We start from the raw sequence: 18,026 nt of genomic DNA, 5'->3' as shown, positions 1-18,026 counted from the left end.
ATTTCCTCGACAACTCATTACATTAATGGTAGAATAATTCATTAGAAATGCTGTGTTGGTAAGAAAACCATTCAAAGGCCGGTGGCGCTGGAAACACTTTTCCTGGGGTTTCACACATCCCATCTGATTGTAGTTTAAATTTGAGCGCATGACAAACAGAACATTCTCGGTCCTTTGCACAGACGCTATGCTAGCTAGGTATATTGGTTTGTTATCCCGCGGTATCTTGAGTGATTAAATATTTATTCGTAAAATATATACTTGTCTGGTATAATCATGTAAAGCGTGGTACAGGTGAAAAATAATATTGAAAGCAAGTTTTAAATACTTTTTCAACCTGATCGATTGTCATGCAATCTGTTTATTTAAAAGGGTTAACACTAACAATATATTTACAAATCATCAACATGGTACGCGCTATCACGATAATTTATTCATTTTACGACTATGGTATATTAAATTATCCCGACAAATACGATTAACACTGAACAATTATGGGGAAAGCTCGTCGGTCTCCTTGATAACACAATTTTTTTCAATAGTTTCTCGCCTTAAAATCATCTCCCGAATGTGCTGCAGAAGAAATAAATAAGAATAATGGATCGATAAGACCGGTGTCCCAAACATTTTAGACAAACCAATCTTATCATACATCTTCATTCTGAACGACAATAATTCTATGCTGAATTGTTGGTGCAAGCTGGCAGCTGTTTTGTTCCAAATCATCCAGCGACGCACGTCGTAAAAGCTGCTAACAAATGCAAAAAAGAAACAAATATAATCACTACTATCGTGTATGCCATTACCAGACCATTACCTTGCTCCGATTGTTAGTGATGTGTTCCATTTTTGGTATCGTCAGGGAAGACTTACGTCTGATCGGAGTTGGACCATCTAACTCAAGGTTTTCAAGCATCTGTACCATGCTGTGGCGTCGTGACAGCGTAACTAGCGATTGGCGATGTTTAGTGTGATGCGTTTTACCTAAACGAACATCGATTGCCTTGAAATGATTCTGTATAGCTAGTCCCAGCTCTGGTGCAGCATCGTCGTCTAACAGAACACGGCATCCTTTGAACATGGTATATCCATCACACCCTCCGTATATGTAGCTTTTAATACACAGTGTATATTTCTGTTCCAAATTTAACCATTCATCACCTAGACGAACCAGTTTCGGCTCTACCCTTTCACCTGGACTTTTTGTAGGGTCGAAAACGAATGACATGCCCGCTATCTGGGGAAACCTTCCTTCCAGCTTTGGATACGTTGATACTGAATTTTCAAGTGCTTCGTGCAGTATTTTACCTGACACCTCCAATACAATCAATGGATCTTGCATTGGTATTATGTTAATCAAGTCGCGCATCGTAAATGGCCCAGCAGGATGTATTTGATCCGAACGGAATGTGCCAGAGTTAATAATAACACAATCTGCTCCGGTGGCGGCCAGAGCTACATCACAAATCCAATTTCCTAGATTGGTTTCAGACGTACGAATAGCAGAAAATCTTCCTTCCAACTCTACAGCAAACATTCCTAGCATTTCATCCATTTTTGATTCAATTGCTTCTGAGTATTTTTTCAATTCATCTCTCAATGTAGTGTCTTCTGAGTATTTCGAAGAATTTACATCAACTTTCTCAACATTAATTGTTATTTTACCATTTTGATTACGTTCTGGGTTTATGCCGATCTTCGAAAATTGCCTAAAATCTGTACCTGATTTGATTACGTACGTTTCTCCAATCTGTAAATTAAAGAATCACGGGAAATTAAGTTAAGGAAAATATGCTAACTATAATGAAAAGTACACCGATTAAATCAATTAGAACCGCATACATACATTCAATATTTCATATACATGGTCATGGCCACCTAATACTAGATCGATGTGTCCGCCGTGTTTGGCCAACTCGATATCATTTGGTGTTCGCATGTGTGTTAATGCTATAATAACATCACAACCCTGTAACAATAACAAAACACACATTTTAACTAGTGGTGCAGATCCTCCATAAAAACAGAGCTATATAATTACCTGATTGTGTAGCTCATTTGCTAGTTGGTTTCCAGCTTTAATAAAATCAATATACGTTACTTCATTCGGATCTATTGTCGGAAGCGTATCAAGCCACTCCTTTTCTACTAAACCAATTAGGCCTACTTTCAACTCATTATGATTCATAATATGAGTAATTTTGCCACCACCTAACGGCCGTCCGGTTTCATTGTCAACTACATTAGACATTAACCAGGGAAAATTCGTTTTTTCAACCCATTCGTCTAAAACATCTAATCCATGATCTGTGAAAAATAGTTGATTTTATAAAACAGCAAAAGTATATAAATTCAAATAAAAAACTCATTGTTTCTTTTATGTTTCACAAATTCTTACCAAAGTCGTGGTTTCCAAATACAGCACAGTGTGTTCCGATAGCATTTAATACAGGAACCATTTGTTCTCCTTTTGTAAAGGTACTTAGCATACTTGGTGAAAATGCATCACCGCTAAATAGGACCAGAGGGTTTAGTTGATTGAACGATTTGACCGCCGTGCAAAACCGTGCTGCTCCACCAATTGGTTCAGACTTACTGTTCGCATCAATGTTATATACGTCATTGTAATGTATAATAGTTAATTTATCCACCGCACTCGACATCTTGTTACTATTATCTCGATCGAACCTTTGATCAATAGACGCGGTTGTGTGAAACTTTAGCAAATTCGGTGTATTATTCTGTATTTGAGTGATGGTTCGTTTTCCTCCTTCTCTTACCTCTAAGGATGCCTGTAAAATGTTGAAAAACAAAACACTAAAGATTGAGTTTTAATCGTTTTGTCCCATCCGAATGAGCCCAACGAAAGTGCTTTCTTGCTTTGCCTAACTAACAATCCAATCAGCCAAAACGAGAAAGCATGATAGTTTGGCTGGTATGGATGTAAACAATTTTATCAGAGTTTACGTAAATAAATTCATTCACTAGGTACTTTATGAAATCACAACACTTAGAACACCAAAGGGATTTTAATTGTTTGTTTCAGTAAATAACGTGCTTTGTCATGCCTATCACATAATCATAATTTATAAATCAATTCCATAAGTAATTACCAAATAAATATCAATGATTTTGATAAAAACTTTTTAGTATTAGGATTATCGTGTGGGCGACGCTAACTGTTAAACCATACAATATCAGATGTTTATAAATTTATTTTAACACTAAAATAAACAAGAGTTCTTGTATCATTACTTTGGCACGCATATATTATGCAATTAACAAGGATTATCTAAGGACAAAGAGTAACCTATATACACGTGTTAAGTGAAAAACAACACCTGTTTTAGCCATCCGACAACATGTTTCAATCCCTGAGAAACATCGACTGTTGCTTCAATATTGGTAGGACCACTTTCCACTAAATCACTCCATTTTGAACGTAAAGCAGCTTTCGATGTAAAACCAGCCATTTTCATTCCCTTTTCTATACGCAAAACGTCGAATATTGTGTTTTCATCCTAAACAGACGAGCTTATTCTAATTGCTTTCATCAGTTTCATGATCCGACTGTAAGTTATATCGAACTATAATAGGTGCCAATTATTGAAGAAATCCCTTTCACAATAATTAACGTACAACGGATAATATAATAATATCGGATAATATGCACAATACCATTACCCGTCGGTCTACAGTCAATAAACAGATGTGTTTTTTTGAATTTAAAGCTATACCCTTCCTTATACGAATGACCTTAACCTTGACTTTTTACCTGTGTTCATATACGAGAAAAGAGCTTGATAACGATGCTTGTAAATGAAACATACGTATTGTTTTCTAGATTTTATAACATTTTCAACAACGAAACATATTAAGCGTGTGGTTTTCATAACACCATACCACATTAACATCTCAGTTTTTTCCACATTTGGTCACAATCTATTACAATCACATATCGTGAATTAAAAAGCTTATGTATCTTTCGCAATATGATATGATTGATTACAAACACTTTATATCACTTTATCGAAGCAAGACGAATTCAAAAATGATAAATATAAGCCTTGTGAAAGAATTACAATAGCTGTTGAAAAAATTACCCTCGTTAAAGAAGCTCTGAATGGATTTTGCAAATACTAATTCACAGCAGCGTTTACGCATGCGTTCAACATAGACATGTGCTGTCCCTGTTCATTCATAACACGAACACAATCACACAGAACATACTCGGACAACAGCATGTTCTCGCGTGGAATGACGCAATGGAACTTATTTATCGAGAATTGAATGAAGGATTCAAACCGTACATGATATAGTGTGTGAGAAAGCATTTTGTTATCGTAATTTGACAAAACAAGGAATTTATTATGTTTAACCCGCGCAGGGCAGAAACTTAATTGAGGAATATTTATCTGCAACATGATTTACATTTAATGCTTGCTGTAACATCTCTCTAATTTACAATTCATTCAAACCATGTGCTAGATATATCTTCATATTGTTTTCAAACTTTGTCTAACCTAGCTCTTAATAATTTGTTATTCCCGTGTTCTTCTCACCAGAGAAAACACGAATTTTTCACTATTATGCCAACCTTTCCCTTACATTACACGACATATAAATCGGGTTTTGCAATTTATTTAACATATTATTTAGTGACAGCCTGATATATAAAAGTAATTTTTTGTATAAAAAGCCCCCACAACAACCATTTACCCTTTTAATGAAACAACACGAAATTATAACGCTTCAAGACCATTGATTACAATCTATCGAAGGGAATCAGTGTCGTTTTGCGAATAATTCTTTTTTCATAACCTCTTTCCCTAAATAAATTCTGTAATTCACTCATTATTATAACAAATTCAGCAACGCAAATGTGTTTCGAGTTTTGATATTTTAGTACACAATTTGGAAATCCAACCTGCCAACCTCAATGAATTGTTCGATAAACACAAATCAATTCGTCTAAATTTGTTTTATCAACTGAACCACAATAAAAATGGAACCAACGACAGCTCAAAATATTTGGCGTATGTTCATTAAATCAACGTTTACTTTTTGTATTAACAGACATATTCATGTTGGCCGCCTATTTTGGATGAGTTATTTTGTTGTCTTGATAGAGTTCAAATAATGAATACCATTCATAATTTAGTACTACTCGACAATGATTGTAGAAGATTTCAATAGAAACGATCAATGATATTTTTAAAAGTTTATCGGAAAATTTTTGAATCAAGATCTGTGGCGCATAAAAAACTCTTCAAAGGCCCTAGAACAATTGTATAGGTACAAACAATTCTCCTGAGGTTTAACCCATTCCACCTCCCGCTATGCCTTTTTCCGTGCGCCAAACTTTGAACCAACGATTTTGAGAGACTGTACTCCAATTGTCTTTGCTGGTTACTGATAGCTCACAATCGCATGTTGCAAGATTCAAGTTCGTTTGCTCCTTTTGCGGCACCAAAGCTTTAAGCGGCCTGACATTTGTGGGTTTCCTTGGCTTTACAAGATAATCCCGTCCCGCGTACGGAGGTACAGTACGGATTTGATACCCGGGCCGTTCCTGCACGCGCTGTTAGTTGACGGATAGGTAGCAGACGTCACCAATGTCAAATGGGTTGTTATTGTACAAAGTCAACAAGGTAAAGTGGTATGATAAGGATAAAATCAAATGATTCGTGGCTTTAAAATGGGCACCGAGCTACAGCATTACTATCTGGAGTTGTCTCCGGATCCGATTCGCTTCGACGGGACAGGGCTATTGACAAACGTATTCTTTGATGATGCCAAACAACAGGTAGTTGTATATATTAGCTTGTGTTTCGCGTGTTTGATATAGAATATTTCACTTCGGTAAGGTCATTGCGGTCCGTTCCGGTGGAGCCACTGGAATTGTTGTTAAAGGAGCAAGGGATCGCGAGAATTTTGTATTTTGCATGGACTTACACACGACCGACACACCTGATGCGCAAATCCGATCGATAAAGTTCTCCGTCGACAATCAGTTGCTAGCCGTGCAACGTAGCGAGACATCGGTGGAATTTATCAGCTTTCTGCCGAACCATCGGCCTAACCTGCACGAGATACTAATTTACAAAGGTAAAAGTATCATCAATGGATTCGTTTGGGTTCAGGAAAGACAAGTCGCCCTGTTCACGAACATTGGTGTAGAGGTATTGATGGTAAACTTTGAGAAGCGTACCCTCAAATCAATTAAGTCGCTAAACATTACCATGAACTGGTTCAGCTACTGTCCTGTTTCAAAGTTTGCGTTACTTTCATCAAACTTGGGGACAATTCTAACTCCGATCATCCTGAAACAAGCTATGATCACAAAACTACCCAGGCTGGAATGTAAGATTCTCTCGAAATGTGAGAAGCAAACTAAACGATTTTAACAATATACCATTGTTGTCTTTTCCAGTGGGCATTGATCAGGGCTGCATGGGAAAGGATGTGACGCTTGCTCAGCTGTATGGGACTAATGCAATATTGATTCTACGTCAGCCTCCGAACCGACCATTTGAGGTAGTAATCTATCTGCTGAACGGCCCTGGTTTAGCACCCAAAAAGACACATATTCTTAAACTGGGCAACAGTGGTCGTTTCGCTATGAACGTTGTCGACGATGTAGTGATTGTACACCATCAAGCGACGGCCAGCTCGATGCTATTCGACATTGCGCTCGGGAGCAGTGAAACGGAGCATGGTACAGGATCCATCATACACTCACCAATTATACCGGCAAAACCTATTCGCCCATTTCAGCTAGAAGTACCAAGCATATCGTTGGATGGAAAAACTGTGAACTGCGAGTTGTGTAAGTTATGCTACTTTTTATTAGCTCACTATGTTGGCCGGTTTAACTTGTGGATACTATTAATTACAGATACGAAGGATTGGGTGCTGTTTCAACCTAACATTGTGATTGATTCGAAACTGGGATGCTTGTGGTTTGTTCAGTTAAAATTGAATGCTCTCTGCACACTCATTACAGATCGTCTTCGGTTGGTAGAATTTTTGCTAAAACGTAGTGATGGGAAAACTGTTATCCTTTCAGTATTGAAAGATATGATGGGCACCGCTTACAGTGGGACTATGTTACCCGTGATAGAAAGTATTTTCAATAAGCTTAATGCACTCTATAAAAGCGTGCTAGATAGTGAGCTGCAGAGCCAATTGGCACTGATGTCCCTAGCCAAATCACCAGTGAAACTCGGCACTCCACCTAGGGTGCTAATCGATCAGTCCGACATGTACTCGATCGTATTTTCTACCATCGTCGATGCACCACAGATGGGAAAGTTACTGATGCTTTATTTAAATTCGCTTGCTCGCAATGGCATCAATGCAAATCACGAGTTTAGCAAAGCCCTTCTGATTGATTTGGTGAATCACAAACAATTTGATACGTTGCAGTTTTTGCTGAAATATTCAACCTTTAACGAATCAAAAGCATTAGCATGTTTTCTGTTGTCGCTTTCGAACATCGATTATCCTGTCATATCGCAAATGGCGCTCGATATGTTAGCAAGATTAAATGCGAGCGAAATCATATTGGAGGTACTTCTTGAGCGGAGACAGATCATCGATGCACTACGGCTGGCAAAACAAATGCCCGGCTCAGATTCCCTGCCGGCGAGGAAATATCTCGAGGCCGCTTTTAAAACAAAGGATCCGTTGATATTTCATTCGGTGTACAACTTTTTCCAGATGAAAAATGTTCGACTTCGTGGATGTCCTGATTTCCTGAAACGTAAGCTTTTCTTTCAAATTGTGTACAATGTGAGGAGTACCGAATGATTTGTTTTTCTTGCTTTCAGATGAACAGTGTGGCCAATATGTGCAATATTATCAAAGTTTAATCGCAAGCCAATGCTTATAGATATAGGTATGTTTATACTTATTCGCGATAGTAGTAGGTAGTTGAATCGAATAAATTTAAACACATCACTGTCTTGCACACGTGTTAGAAATAGCCTGCATAATAGCCTCGTCCTGAAATAATGTCAAGAATATATGCATTGCATTCAGTAAATATATGTACGTATGTATTCCTCACCGTTTTAAACCACATTGTATTGGGTCGAAAAATCATCCTAGAAATAAAACCCATCTTGCTAACTGGTGCAATCGCATGGAGGTGTAAATGTTTCACGCTCGTAAATGGTGGAACATGGAAGCCGAAGATGGTTTGGCCTGGGTCAACGTCGTTACTTTTCATATAGTTAACTAGCTCTTGTTTCAGCTCCTGAACTAGCGAGCCCGTATAAAAAAGGAAGAAACAGGTAATTAATTTATCTATCTTTGCACACGTTACGAATTACCTACGTAAGGGCTTATCAGCAACGGTCAGGTAGTTCACATTTTCAACATGATGGTTCGGTACGGCTAGATAGTGGAAATCTGATACCGGTCGAATATCCTTAAAAATGGACATGCGATCATTTCGGAACACAATATCCGTTGCTGGATCGTTGTCGGTGGCGATTTTACAGAAAACACAACCAGGCAGCGTATTTTGTATGGCAGCCATGGGATGTTGCTGATGTATTATTGTACAATACTTTGATTATTATTGTTTTTTTTGCGTAATGATTGTTGCTGTCATTCATGTCGTACAGCACAGGGTTGTATTGAAAAACAGAGTAATTGAAATAAAATTCAAAATGTTGAGATTTTTCAACATTCACCACACAGTATAGCAAGCGACAGAACACGGATTGGAACAAACCCGAGCCGTAAAAGACATATGACTCTAGTTAGTCGACGTCTTTACACAGAAAGTAAGCCTCTGATTATGGAAATTAAGGCAAAAGTCTAAATTAACATAGAAGGATACATCCTTTCTCGCATAAAAGAAGAAGAAGAAGAAGAAGAAGAGATTTTTCAACAATATAATTGTCATAAGAAAGTGTAATTTGGAGATGGCAGCGCTTGGCTTCGTAAGACAGGCTCGGTTTAAAATTCCATTCAGACCGTATGCACTGTTCAGCCGTACGAACTTGTAGCGACCAGGACGTCACCTGGCGCAAAATATGCGTAGCAGGATTAGGATCCTTGGGGATTAGGAGATTACTCTCGTTTTCTTGCCACGCTACCACGCTACTACGTTCGTACCACATCGCGCCGCGTGTTGCTCTGGGATAAAATATAGGTTAGGAATAAACGTTTGCCCTAAACCCTAAAAACTATTCGACTACGCAATTAATATTGTTAGAAACGAGATGATATTTAGTTATAATTGTTGGGAGACAATTTCTGTGTCTCTGCCATAGTGTTCATACGAACCCTGCTGTACGTTTGACGTATTGTTATTTGTCACTTTTCTATTTGGCGCCTTCAGCAGCCATTTTGTAAATCATAATTATTACCTGAATTCTGTTAGTGTGTTAATAAAGCCAGAGAACGAAGCTCATCAGAAAAGTGTTGCGTCCTAGCATTCCGTCCGAATCCATTATTGCATCATTCTCATTAATAATGCAAGAAGTTTCGATGGAACGACAATAGCAAAGAACATCCATGGTCAGCAAAGGCCATAGAATAGGGACAATGATAAGAAATGCTATGATACGGACGATAAAACACCAATGGTTTCAAAAGCGATCTTTTTTTATTTGGTCTTCTCCGAAGTAACCTTTTGAAAATCACAATCACAAAAAACATGTTTAGGACATGACGTACCCCCGTACCAATCTTAAAATTTACTAAACTGATACTGCTGAAAATTAGGTCAGTGAAAACTAGAAATGGTAGCCATCTCTTGAGGTTGTCAGTGGCATAAATGAAGAGGTTCAAAATAATACTAGTAAGCTACATTTAGTTCAAGGGTATGCTTTATTTTCTTCAGTTACTAAATTGCTACCACATCGCATAGCTATTTAGTTCATCGTCATGTTGTTGAATGCACATTTGATTAAGATAGGTATATATTCTACAAGCTCGTGCATAAACGCAAGATAAATGGTAGTTCATTTCTTAATTGATATTGACTAAACACTTCAACTAACAGTACGGATAGTTTTGGTTCGAATTACACTAGCAATCATAAGCTTTCGGTCACCACAAAAAAAAACCTACGCAAAACGAACGTACGCGAGTGGATAATCTAAATAAGTGTGCTATCCACTATACTGTACCTGAAGAATAACTGGTTTTCAAAACCTTTATCGGTCGGCAGATGATGGATTTAACCCACTCTAGGAGCTGCAGTAAGTTTCAATGTACTGGGACCTTTCTCGGTACACGAATCGGCGAAAGGGATACTCTCCACGTAGCACTCCGGCGTTCGTATAGAGCTTTCTTCTTCTACTACTGCATCACAGCGTGAACATTTTAGCCTTTTAATTGAAGACGTTGAACCTACTGTTTCGATTCCAGCAATACCACTACTTATTCCTCCTGCAGGAGTCTCTCTAGGTGAGTCGAGTGGAATAGTACAAAAGTTGGCAGCACACTGCTGGTGCATGGCATGACCACAGTCTCCCATCACAACGATTGGCTCTCGTTCGGTGTTGTAAAGGCGCGAACGACAAACAATACATTTAATAGACTTCACTGCCAGCCCGCGCATCGCTATCCGCCTTTCTCGGACCAAAACAGCATGTAAATCTTTACCCAGAATGCGTGATGTGGTCTGTAGGAGTAGCGTCTCGTACGCCGAGTTGGATAACATTCCGATCAGAAGGTGTTTGATGTCACCAAAGTTACCCGTGTTAGTGTTAGAGGTTAACACCAGTTGAACTAGCTTAGATAGGTCAACGAATTCGCTCGCCGAATGAAGAATATTTTTCGTGATCGAGGTGAGATCGTTACGTGCCAGTATGATGTGCAGCAACGAGAACCATAACTGCTCCCGATCCGTTTCCGTTAGGATAGATGAGGCACGTGTGCAAAGAGCACTCACTTGCAGAGCGCAAATTTCTGCGGAGCTTTCTGTAGTGTCCTTAAGCGTTTCAATGGCTACAGCGTACGCTGATTGATAGTCGCCCTGCTTCTCGTAGAGGTAGATTAACGGAGCGCTCAGTTCAAAGCGCTTAATCGTGCGGACAGCTTTGTCTAAACGGTATGAGTCGTTCGATTTCAAAAAATCTATCACATCCTCTGGCCGGTAATGGCAAAGTAACTCCAGGTATCGCTCCAGATCTGTTGTTTCCAGCTGTACCGATTGCTGTAGAAGCGATTCAAGAAACCGAAACAATCGCTCAGGAACATTTGCCTGCTCCAGCAGCTGCAGAAAATGACTCAAGTAGCGCATAAAACTATCTACAACCACACGAGCTGCCTGTTCGCAATTTATGTCTACTATTAGGTAAAGATTTTTCACCAACAGTGGATAGATCTGACGCCGCGTGTCAGTTGCATGCTGTGAGATGTAGGAAAACAGTTGCAAACGCCGAAATTCATCTAATAGATAGCAATCAAAAATTTCTTCATATTTTTCGAGTCGCTCTAGCATATGCTCCGCTACCTGATAACAACGATTTTGTCTCGCAATATCTAGCAACGTTTGCGTTGGAATGTGATCGAGACAATTCGAGCACAGCAGTTCTAGCCATGTTTGTTCACGTTCGAAATGCTCCCTTCTGGACAGTGGTATATCCGTTGGCGCTGTAAGGTAAGCTATAACCTTCTCCAACAGAAGCTCATTTTCTGGTAACTCTCGAGAAGCGATCTGTTGGGCGATAAAGTTTAGTAAAGCACCAATCTGTGACCAACTAGTTTGCTCGGGCGTAAAAATTTCGAGAAGGATATTGATTATACGTTGGCGCTGCGACAGACCAAGTTCGGTATTAAATTCCTTTTCTTGGAATGCGAGAGAAATTACGTTCAGCGTTTCACGGGTGTCAAACTGGAGCAGTTTACGTAAGTATGGATACGAAAGCTCATTTTCTGGTGCATTCTTCGAATGAATCACGGTCAGACAGCGTAACACCTCATGCTTGACAGTGGGAATGGCTTCCGGAGTAATATCTCCCGATGGATACCCGCGTCCTGCTAGACAGCTAGAGATGTACACCAGCACACAGTTTCCTAAATGTAGATCGTCTGTTGCTAGTGCTATCTCTGGAATGAGATCGGTTAACGAAATTGTGTAATCACCCAGAGCATTCGTGTTTAGATACATCTGTGCACGGTACAGCCGTCCTTTGCGACATATTGTTAGCACTTGGTGTAGATCAAGACATTGCCAGTTTAACTTGAGAATCAAGTTTTCTAATCGAGCCGTTTCGCCTTTCTTCCAAAAATAGTCACACATTACTTGAGCGACACTCGGTGCAATTGTATCTAGATGGTCACATTCTATGTGCTTCGCTATGATTTGAAGGTAACGATCCGTAGAAGGAAGACGTTCGTACAGCTCTTCCCAAAGAAGGTGCCTGAAATGCAAAGAGCCAGCAATTTTATATTTACGAATACCTTTAAGCGCCGTTTCAAACACTTACTTTTCTTGAATTTCAATCAAACATGCTACTATTGCCTCAAGACACAGTTCTGGTGTTTTCTTAGTGACATTCAAGTATTCTTCATACATCCGTAAAATTCTTTCCTTCGATGAAACCAGCCTTCTGTGGCGGCCTACCGCCGCTCGGTATCCTTCAATTGCCAATTCGATCGCTTCCTCCCATCGTTGCATTGAGGTGAGGTATGATATACGATCGCTCCAGGCGCGAGCACTTATCCCATGCAGACTTTTGCCTCCAAGCAAATATAGCTGGTTACCATGTGAGACTACCGTGTTGTAACAGGCAGCCGCGCCTGCGAGCGCTAATGCAGGTGACACATTGCCACCCGTTGCCAGTCCCTTAAACTGTGCCGAGTTATACATGAGTCCAACATTCGAAAGATCAATCACTTCTAGTTCTCTGTTGGTGCGCACATCAGAAAGATGCAGAATTTCCTTCGTGTCTAGACAAGCGATCGATTTCGGTCCCAACCAGTGGATCGCCAAAAGGTTGTACGATAGTTGAATATGTCGCAGAAAGAGCAACGATATGCGCCCACTGTTGTAGATGATTTGATGAAATAGAAGGTCGCTTCCACGAGCTGCAGCTAGTACGGGATCGATGCTTCTTGTCGAATCGGCTGCTTGAATGAGTACCATCTGCCAGGCAAGTAGTGGCAAGCAGTCGGGATAGCCTGTCATTGGATGAAATTTGATCACTTTTAAACGTGGCCGTATCAGAACGACGAAGAACTTGCTTAATGTGGCTAGTGCTACGATTGTATACGATTTCATAGGATGGTCTTCCTCTCCGATTAATAATGGCTCGACTGTACACACTTCTCCACGAGCCCCACTGAACAGACAGCGAGAATCGCAACCTCGAATGCCAAGCCGTCGTGTAAAATTCAGACTCCAAACGGATCCACCGGAGTCAGAACACAGCGCCAATGCAGGCCTATTAGTCCATTTGAGGTTCAGCACGCCCGTATTTGGCGTAATAACTGCACTCAGGGTCCTTATAACGTCTCCCGTTTGAGTATCAATCATGATGATAACTCCGCGGGCAAATCCTGCCAGTAAACGTGAACTGTCCTCGTTGAATGCCATAGCAGAAACGGCTCCGTGTGCTATTCCCTCCTGGCAGCACCATTTCAGAGTTTGTGTACAGTCGAAAGCTAGAATGTGACCATGGGAGGTACCTACAGCAATCATCATGGAAATGGCACATGAAGTCGCCAATCCAGCGTCTACCCGGTCGACAGCCGAGGTCAGTTGTGCCGTTATACCGTGCAGAACGACGTGTCGCAGAATTGACTCCAGTTTCAATTGTTCCTCAAGAGACGGTGTTGGTGTGATTCCATCTCGCATAAGATCGTCGTCGGCGAGGGATGTTAGTGCTGCGGTTCCATTGCCGTTAGAATGACGCACACCAATCGCCGAAACACTGTCAAGATCACTATCGATCTCACTCAAAACACTTTGCAACGTAGGTAGATTTTCAACGGCCGGAAGGTCGTACTCTTCATCATCCAGCTGGAAAAGCAATGAATGGGCGTAAATAGGATTGTTGTTGTTTTTGCTTATTAACCAACTGGACTGCATTCCATCACACAGTACCTCTTCGATGTCGAGCTGCAACGATTCCACAAGTAAACTATCGTTTGATCCATGATCAGAATCAAGGAGCGAATGCAGGGATGGTGCTTTCAGAGTGTTCATGCTGCGATGGGTTGAATATAAGCCATTTGCAGAACTTACTCAATGCTGCATTCTGGAATACATGTAGTGGAAAAATAAATCTTTATCACTTTTTTGCTATTTGTGTCTTTTGACACATGTGTTGACGTTCAGCCACGAATCGGTGTCAAGATACATAAAGAATGATTTAATTATATTATTTTTAAATATTCCACACCCGCTGCTTGCAGAAGGAATAAGATCAATTGAGGAAGAATTATTTGCCAAGCCCAGTTTTTCCAGATCTGCCACACTTTTAACCGAAGTGAGTAAAAAAATAGGAGTGTAATTCCGTAAAAACCATTGTGCAAAGTATGTAATATCGGCTAGTTACATTACATTGATATTTTGTTTCACTTGATAGGTTGACATTGTTTCTTTGCGGTTCAACCTTTCGGCTGATACGCAGCACGCGAATTATAAAAATGTGTAGAAAATAATAATTTTAAAACGGAAGACCCTACACACTTTTTGTATATTTACCTTTCCCTAATATTATATGTATCTTGATCTGCCCAAATAATGTGAAAATATATAGATAGGTTTAGTCAACGGACATTCGTACCAAACACACTTTCGCGAGATCCTTCCGTCGCGGTATTAACACTTAAAAAAGTGATAAAATATTCCTAATTTGTTCATTGTGGTCTTTTTATTATGCAGCATTCCGTTGGATGCAATAACCGCACTGTATCACATCTGTAAAGTTCGTTGTAAGAAAACAATGTATGGCATCACCCACAAGTTGTTTTCGCTAATCATGACTGCTTCATTTCAGGACGGGCGTTATCTTCTGTACTCAAAGAACGCAAATTTTGTCAGCAGTCAAATACCGGTCATTGAAGAAACAGCACCATTCGTAAAAACGGCCGCTTTTCGTAGGAGGATTATTTCTGCCGCTAAAGCCTTTGAAGAGTTTTCTTACCGATACATATCTTGATTGAACTGTTGTGCGAAAATCAAACACACAAAATATCCACTAAAAACATCCATTACAAATCATATTTTAAGAGGCAAAACTATGTTTGTGGGAAAAAAATTCAAATTAAAGTATCTTATGAGTATGATTTAACAGCATTAAAGTAGTGCTCGATCCGTGGCAAAAATCGAGAGGTATACGTGGGGCCAGCAATTTGAGTAAGAACACCTATAGTATATAACATAACCTGTCACAGCGGTAACCATATGCTTTACACAAATATGACAATGAATGTCTACTTTGTCAGACAATGCAACGCTGAACATGTTAAATATTCAACCTTCACACACACGCACATTTGCATAAATCGTAATTCCGATTTTCTTTCCAATAATCTATTTTCGAAGGACCCTAATGGGACATGCAAGAGACACGCTGCTATCATGTTTGAATAGTTTTCTTCCTTGTATTTCTTCACCAACTTGTTACACCAAAAAGAGAAAAACTTTCTGTGCACTTCTTTCTGTCAACGCTTTTCCGAATACAAAATGTTCTTTGGAAGTGCAAACCAAATTTTTATATCCGAGACCGGCTTAGTTTTTGAAACCGCAGCTGCTGCGGCGACCACGAGCCTTTTCGAACTTACGGCCCTTCGATTGCACGTACGGGCGGGTGTTGGAGTGTGGCACACCTGGAGCACGCCCGAAGTGCTTAAATACCTCCCGAGCGGTACGCTTACCCTGCATCAGCACGGTGTTCCTTCCGGTCGGGGAGATCAGGGCGAGCTGATCAAACGTGTAGATTTTGCCACCGTTCTTCAAAATACGCTGTCGAGCCAAATCGGTCACACGAAGAGCGCACACGTTCAGCTTTGGAATATCCAGCATGCGTACATCGTTGGTAACCGTGCCGATCACAACGGCTATCGATTTTTCATTCTTGGCACGCAGCTTCATCAACTGGGCAACACGATTGAGTGACATCGGCGGATGGTTCGTTCTGCTCATGAACAGACGACGCATCACGATCTTGTTAAACTTCTTGTGTGTACGACGGTACAGGAAACGGTACAGCTAAAAATGAAACGAACGACCAATTAGTTGATTATCCTTTACGAACGTACCTAACCACACGGGAATAGCACGACGGTTTCACCTACCTTCACCAGCAGTCCAAGATACACGTCCAATGATTTTGGCTTCGTACGACGGACCTTGCGGTCCCACTTATGATTGAGGTCGATACCCTATAGAAAACAAATAAGAACGAAACAATTATTTAACGACATAATTCTTACACCACAACATTCGTCAACGAAGTGGAAGGTAGGACGCCAATATTGACAGATAACAACTTATGCATCAAGGTTTTGCTGTTAAAACTAAAACACTTATTTTTACAATGGAAACAACGTGCTACTCTAGTGTCTCGATCATGAGACGCTTTGCTTAACTTTGTTGGTCAATGTTCAACACTTTATTCACCGTTTTACAAAGCAAAACGCGTTTTATCACGTAACAAAAGTAAAACAACTTCTTACCATGTTTAAGACCGGAAAAAGAAAGAAACAGAGCTGCCAACATAACACCGCCCATTATGTGCAAATTCACATGAATCGAATGTGTTAAAGCGTTTTCATCGGGCAGCATTGTGTAACATTAGTTGATATTTTTCTCTAGGGAATCAGTCTGCAAAGCTGCCAACATAACATGCGCCATCATGCGTGAATTGACAAATAAAATTATTACAAATTAAAATAAATTTTATTTCATAACATTTAGTATAAAGTAAAAAAAGAAATGAAATGAGATTCATTATAAATTAAATAATTTTAAAATTTCATTCCATTTCATTTCAAATAATTACTTTCAATTGAAACGAATCTACATCAACCAAATTAAATACATTCAATGCAAGCAAATAGCATTAACACGTTGACTGTCAAGCAATTTTGAGCGAAATTTTTCGTGAGGCCACGCGAACCACCCGCGGCTCACTCGTATGTGTTCGTGCGCAGCGCATCGCAAATTTACAGCAATATGGTTCTAAGAAAGACAAACTTATTGTGTTCGGGAAGAAACTTCTCATTTTGTGTCATTATCGTTATTTTCTCAGAAACGATTCGTTTTTTCAGTCGGAGCAATTAAATCTATATAAAATAAATAGAATAAATTATGAAATTTGGCTCGACGTGTTTTTTAAAGAGAAATATATTATCTTTAGGGTTTTGTTTACATTATTACAAACTTCCTCGCCTAGACCTGGGTGTTGTTTCTGTTATGGGCATGGATTTTGCCGTTAGTAAAACGCTACAATACGTTGTATTCATCAGCAGAAATGTAAACCTCAGTCGGAGCAATTAAATCTATATAATATAAATTATGAAATTTGGCTTGACGTGTTTCTTTTTGAAAGAAATATATTATCCTTAGGGTTTTGTTTACATTATTACAAACTTCCTCGCCTAGAGCTGGGTGTTGTTTCTGTTATGGGCATGGTTTTTGCCTTTAGTAAATCGCTACAATACGTTGTTTTAATAAGCAGAAATTTAAAAATAAGTCGGAGCGAATCAGATCTATATAAAATAAACCAAATAAATTATGAACTGCAAAATTTTACAACCGCCTTAAAGTTAAATGCTTCTGCTTCTCGATTTTCTAACTACCTTTTCATGAGTGCCGTATTGAGCCAAAATTATTGGGCGTGTCGTATGAAACGATTTACTTAAGTACAATTGTGTCTGTTTCAAGCGCATACGCTCTTGGCAACGAATGGTAACAGTCACCACAATTGAAAGCAAAGCTAATAAAATGAAATTAAATGAAAGAAAATTGAAATAAATTCTAGCGAATATAATTAAATTTAAATCGTTTCATTGAATTTGCTGAAATCTAATGTTTTTGAATTGTAGAT

General features: G+C 39.5%; 5 protein-coding genes and 1 long non-coding RNA gene across 14 annotated transcripts; 2 read left to right on the top strand and 4 right to left on the bottom strand.

The window, feature by feature from the left end:
* Positions 1-389: 389 nt before the first annotated feature.
* LOC125768206 (snake venom 5'-nucleotidase) lies at positions 390-4,226 on the bottom strand. Of its 9 annotated transcripts, none has more exons than XM_049435553.1 (7): positions 4,104-4,226; positions 2,399-2,792; positions 2,042-2,307; positions 1,847-1,969; positions 818-1,750; positions 653-751; positions 390-573 (listed from the first exon to the last, which is right to left on the bottom strand). In XM_049435553.1, the coding sequence occupies exons 2-7, from the start codon at positions 2,661-2,663 to the stop codon at positions 493-495; spliced, it is 1,767 nt and encodes a 588-aa protein (XP_049291510.1). In that variant the 5' UTR covers positions 2,664-2,792; positions 4,104-4,226; the 3' UTR covers positions 390-492. The 9 variants fall into 9 exon arrangements, with proteins under 9 accessions (XP_049291510.1, XP_049291507.1, XP_049291506.1 ...); XM_049435550.1 differs by lacking the exon at positions 4,104-4,226 and adding an exon at positions 3,342-4,089 and having other exon boundaries at positions 653-748; XM_049435549.1 differs by lacking the exon at positions 4,104-4,226 and adding an exon at positions 3,342-4,088.
* Positions 4,227-4,542: 316 nt separating this feature from the next.
* Positions 4,543-7,974, top strand: LOC125768208 (regulator of MON1-CCZ1 complex). Its single transcript, XM_049435558.1, has 5 exons — positions 4,543-5,806; positions 5,868-6,363; positions 6,434-6,829; positions 6,899-7,765; positions 7,833-7,974. The coding sequence occupies exons 1-5, from the start codon at positions 5,681-5,683 to the stop codon at positions 7,892-7,894; spliced, it is 1,947 nt and encodes a 648-aa protein (XP_049291515.1). The 5' UTR covers positions 4,543-5,680; the 3' UTR covers positions 7,895-7,974.
* Positions 7,854-8,602, bottom strand: LOC125768220 (adenosine 5'-monophosphoramidase HINT3-like). The gene is made up of 3 exons (XM_049435585.1): positions 8,341-8,602; positions 8,072-8,265; positions 7,854-8,007 (listed from the first exon to the last, which is right to left on the bottom strand). The coding sequence occupies exons 1-3, from the start codon at positions 8,543-8,545 to the stop codon at positions 7,960-7,962; spliced, it is 447 nt and encodes a 148-aa protein (XP_049291542.1). The 5' UTR covers positions 8,546-8,602; the 3' UTR covers positions 7,854-7,959.
* A 1,221-nt stretch (positions 8,603-9,823) lies between these two features.
* On the bottom strand, positions 9,824-14,278 carry LOC125768200 (vacuolar protein sorting-associated protein 8 homolog). Its single transcript, XM_049435539.1, has 3 exons — positions 14,075-14,278; positions 12,456-13,990; positions 9,824-12,389 (listed from the first exon to the last, which is right to left on the bottom strand). Exons 1-3 carry the CDS (start codon positions 14,174-14,176, stop codon positions 10,199-10,201), a joined length of 3,828 nt encoding a protein of 1,275 aa, XP_049291496.1. The 5' UTR covers positions 14,177-14,278; the 3' UTR covers positions 9,824-10,198.
* Positions 14,279-14,421: 143 nt separating this feature from the next.
* On the top strand, positions 14,422-15,728 carry LOC125768222 (uncharacterized). Its single transcript, XR_007418861.1, has 2 exons — positions 14,422-14,907; positions 14,973-15,728. It is a non-coding gene; the product is annotated as an uncharacterized LOC125768222 (long non-coding RNA).
* LOC125768217 (60S ribosomal protein L18-like) lies at positions 15,555-16,723 on the bottom strand. Its single transcript, XM_049435582.1, has 3 exons — positions 16,654-16,723; positions 16,273-16,359; positions 15,555-16,186 (listed from the first exon to the last, which is right to left on the bottom strand). Exons 1-3 carry the CDS (start codon positions 16,654-16,656, stop codon positions 15,707-15,709), a joined length of 570 nt encoding a protein of 189 aa, XP_049291539.1. The 5' UTR covers positions 16,657-16,723; the 3' UTR covers positions 15,555-15,706.
* Positions 16,724-18,026: the final 1,303 nt, after the last annotated feature.

The sequence above is a fragment of the Anopheles funestus genome, chromosome 3RL (assembly GCF_943734845.2).
Source record: "Anopheles funestus chromosome 3RL, idAnoFuneDA-416_04, whole genome shotgun sequence".
Classification (NCBI taxonomy): Eukaryota; Metazoa; Arthropoda; class Insecta; order Diptera; family Culicidae; genus Anopheles; species Anopheles funestus.
Note: the sequence above shows the minus strand (reverse complement) of the source record. Positions and strands in the feature narration are given on the sequence as shown.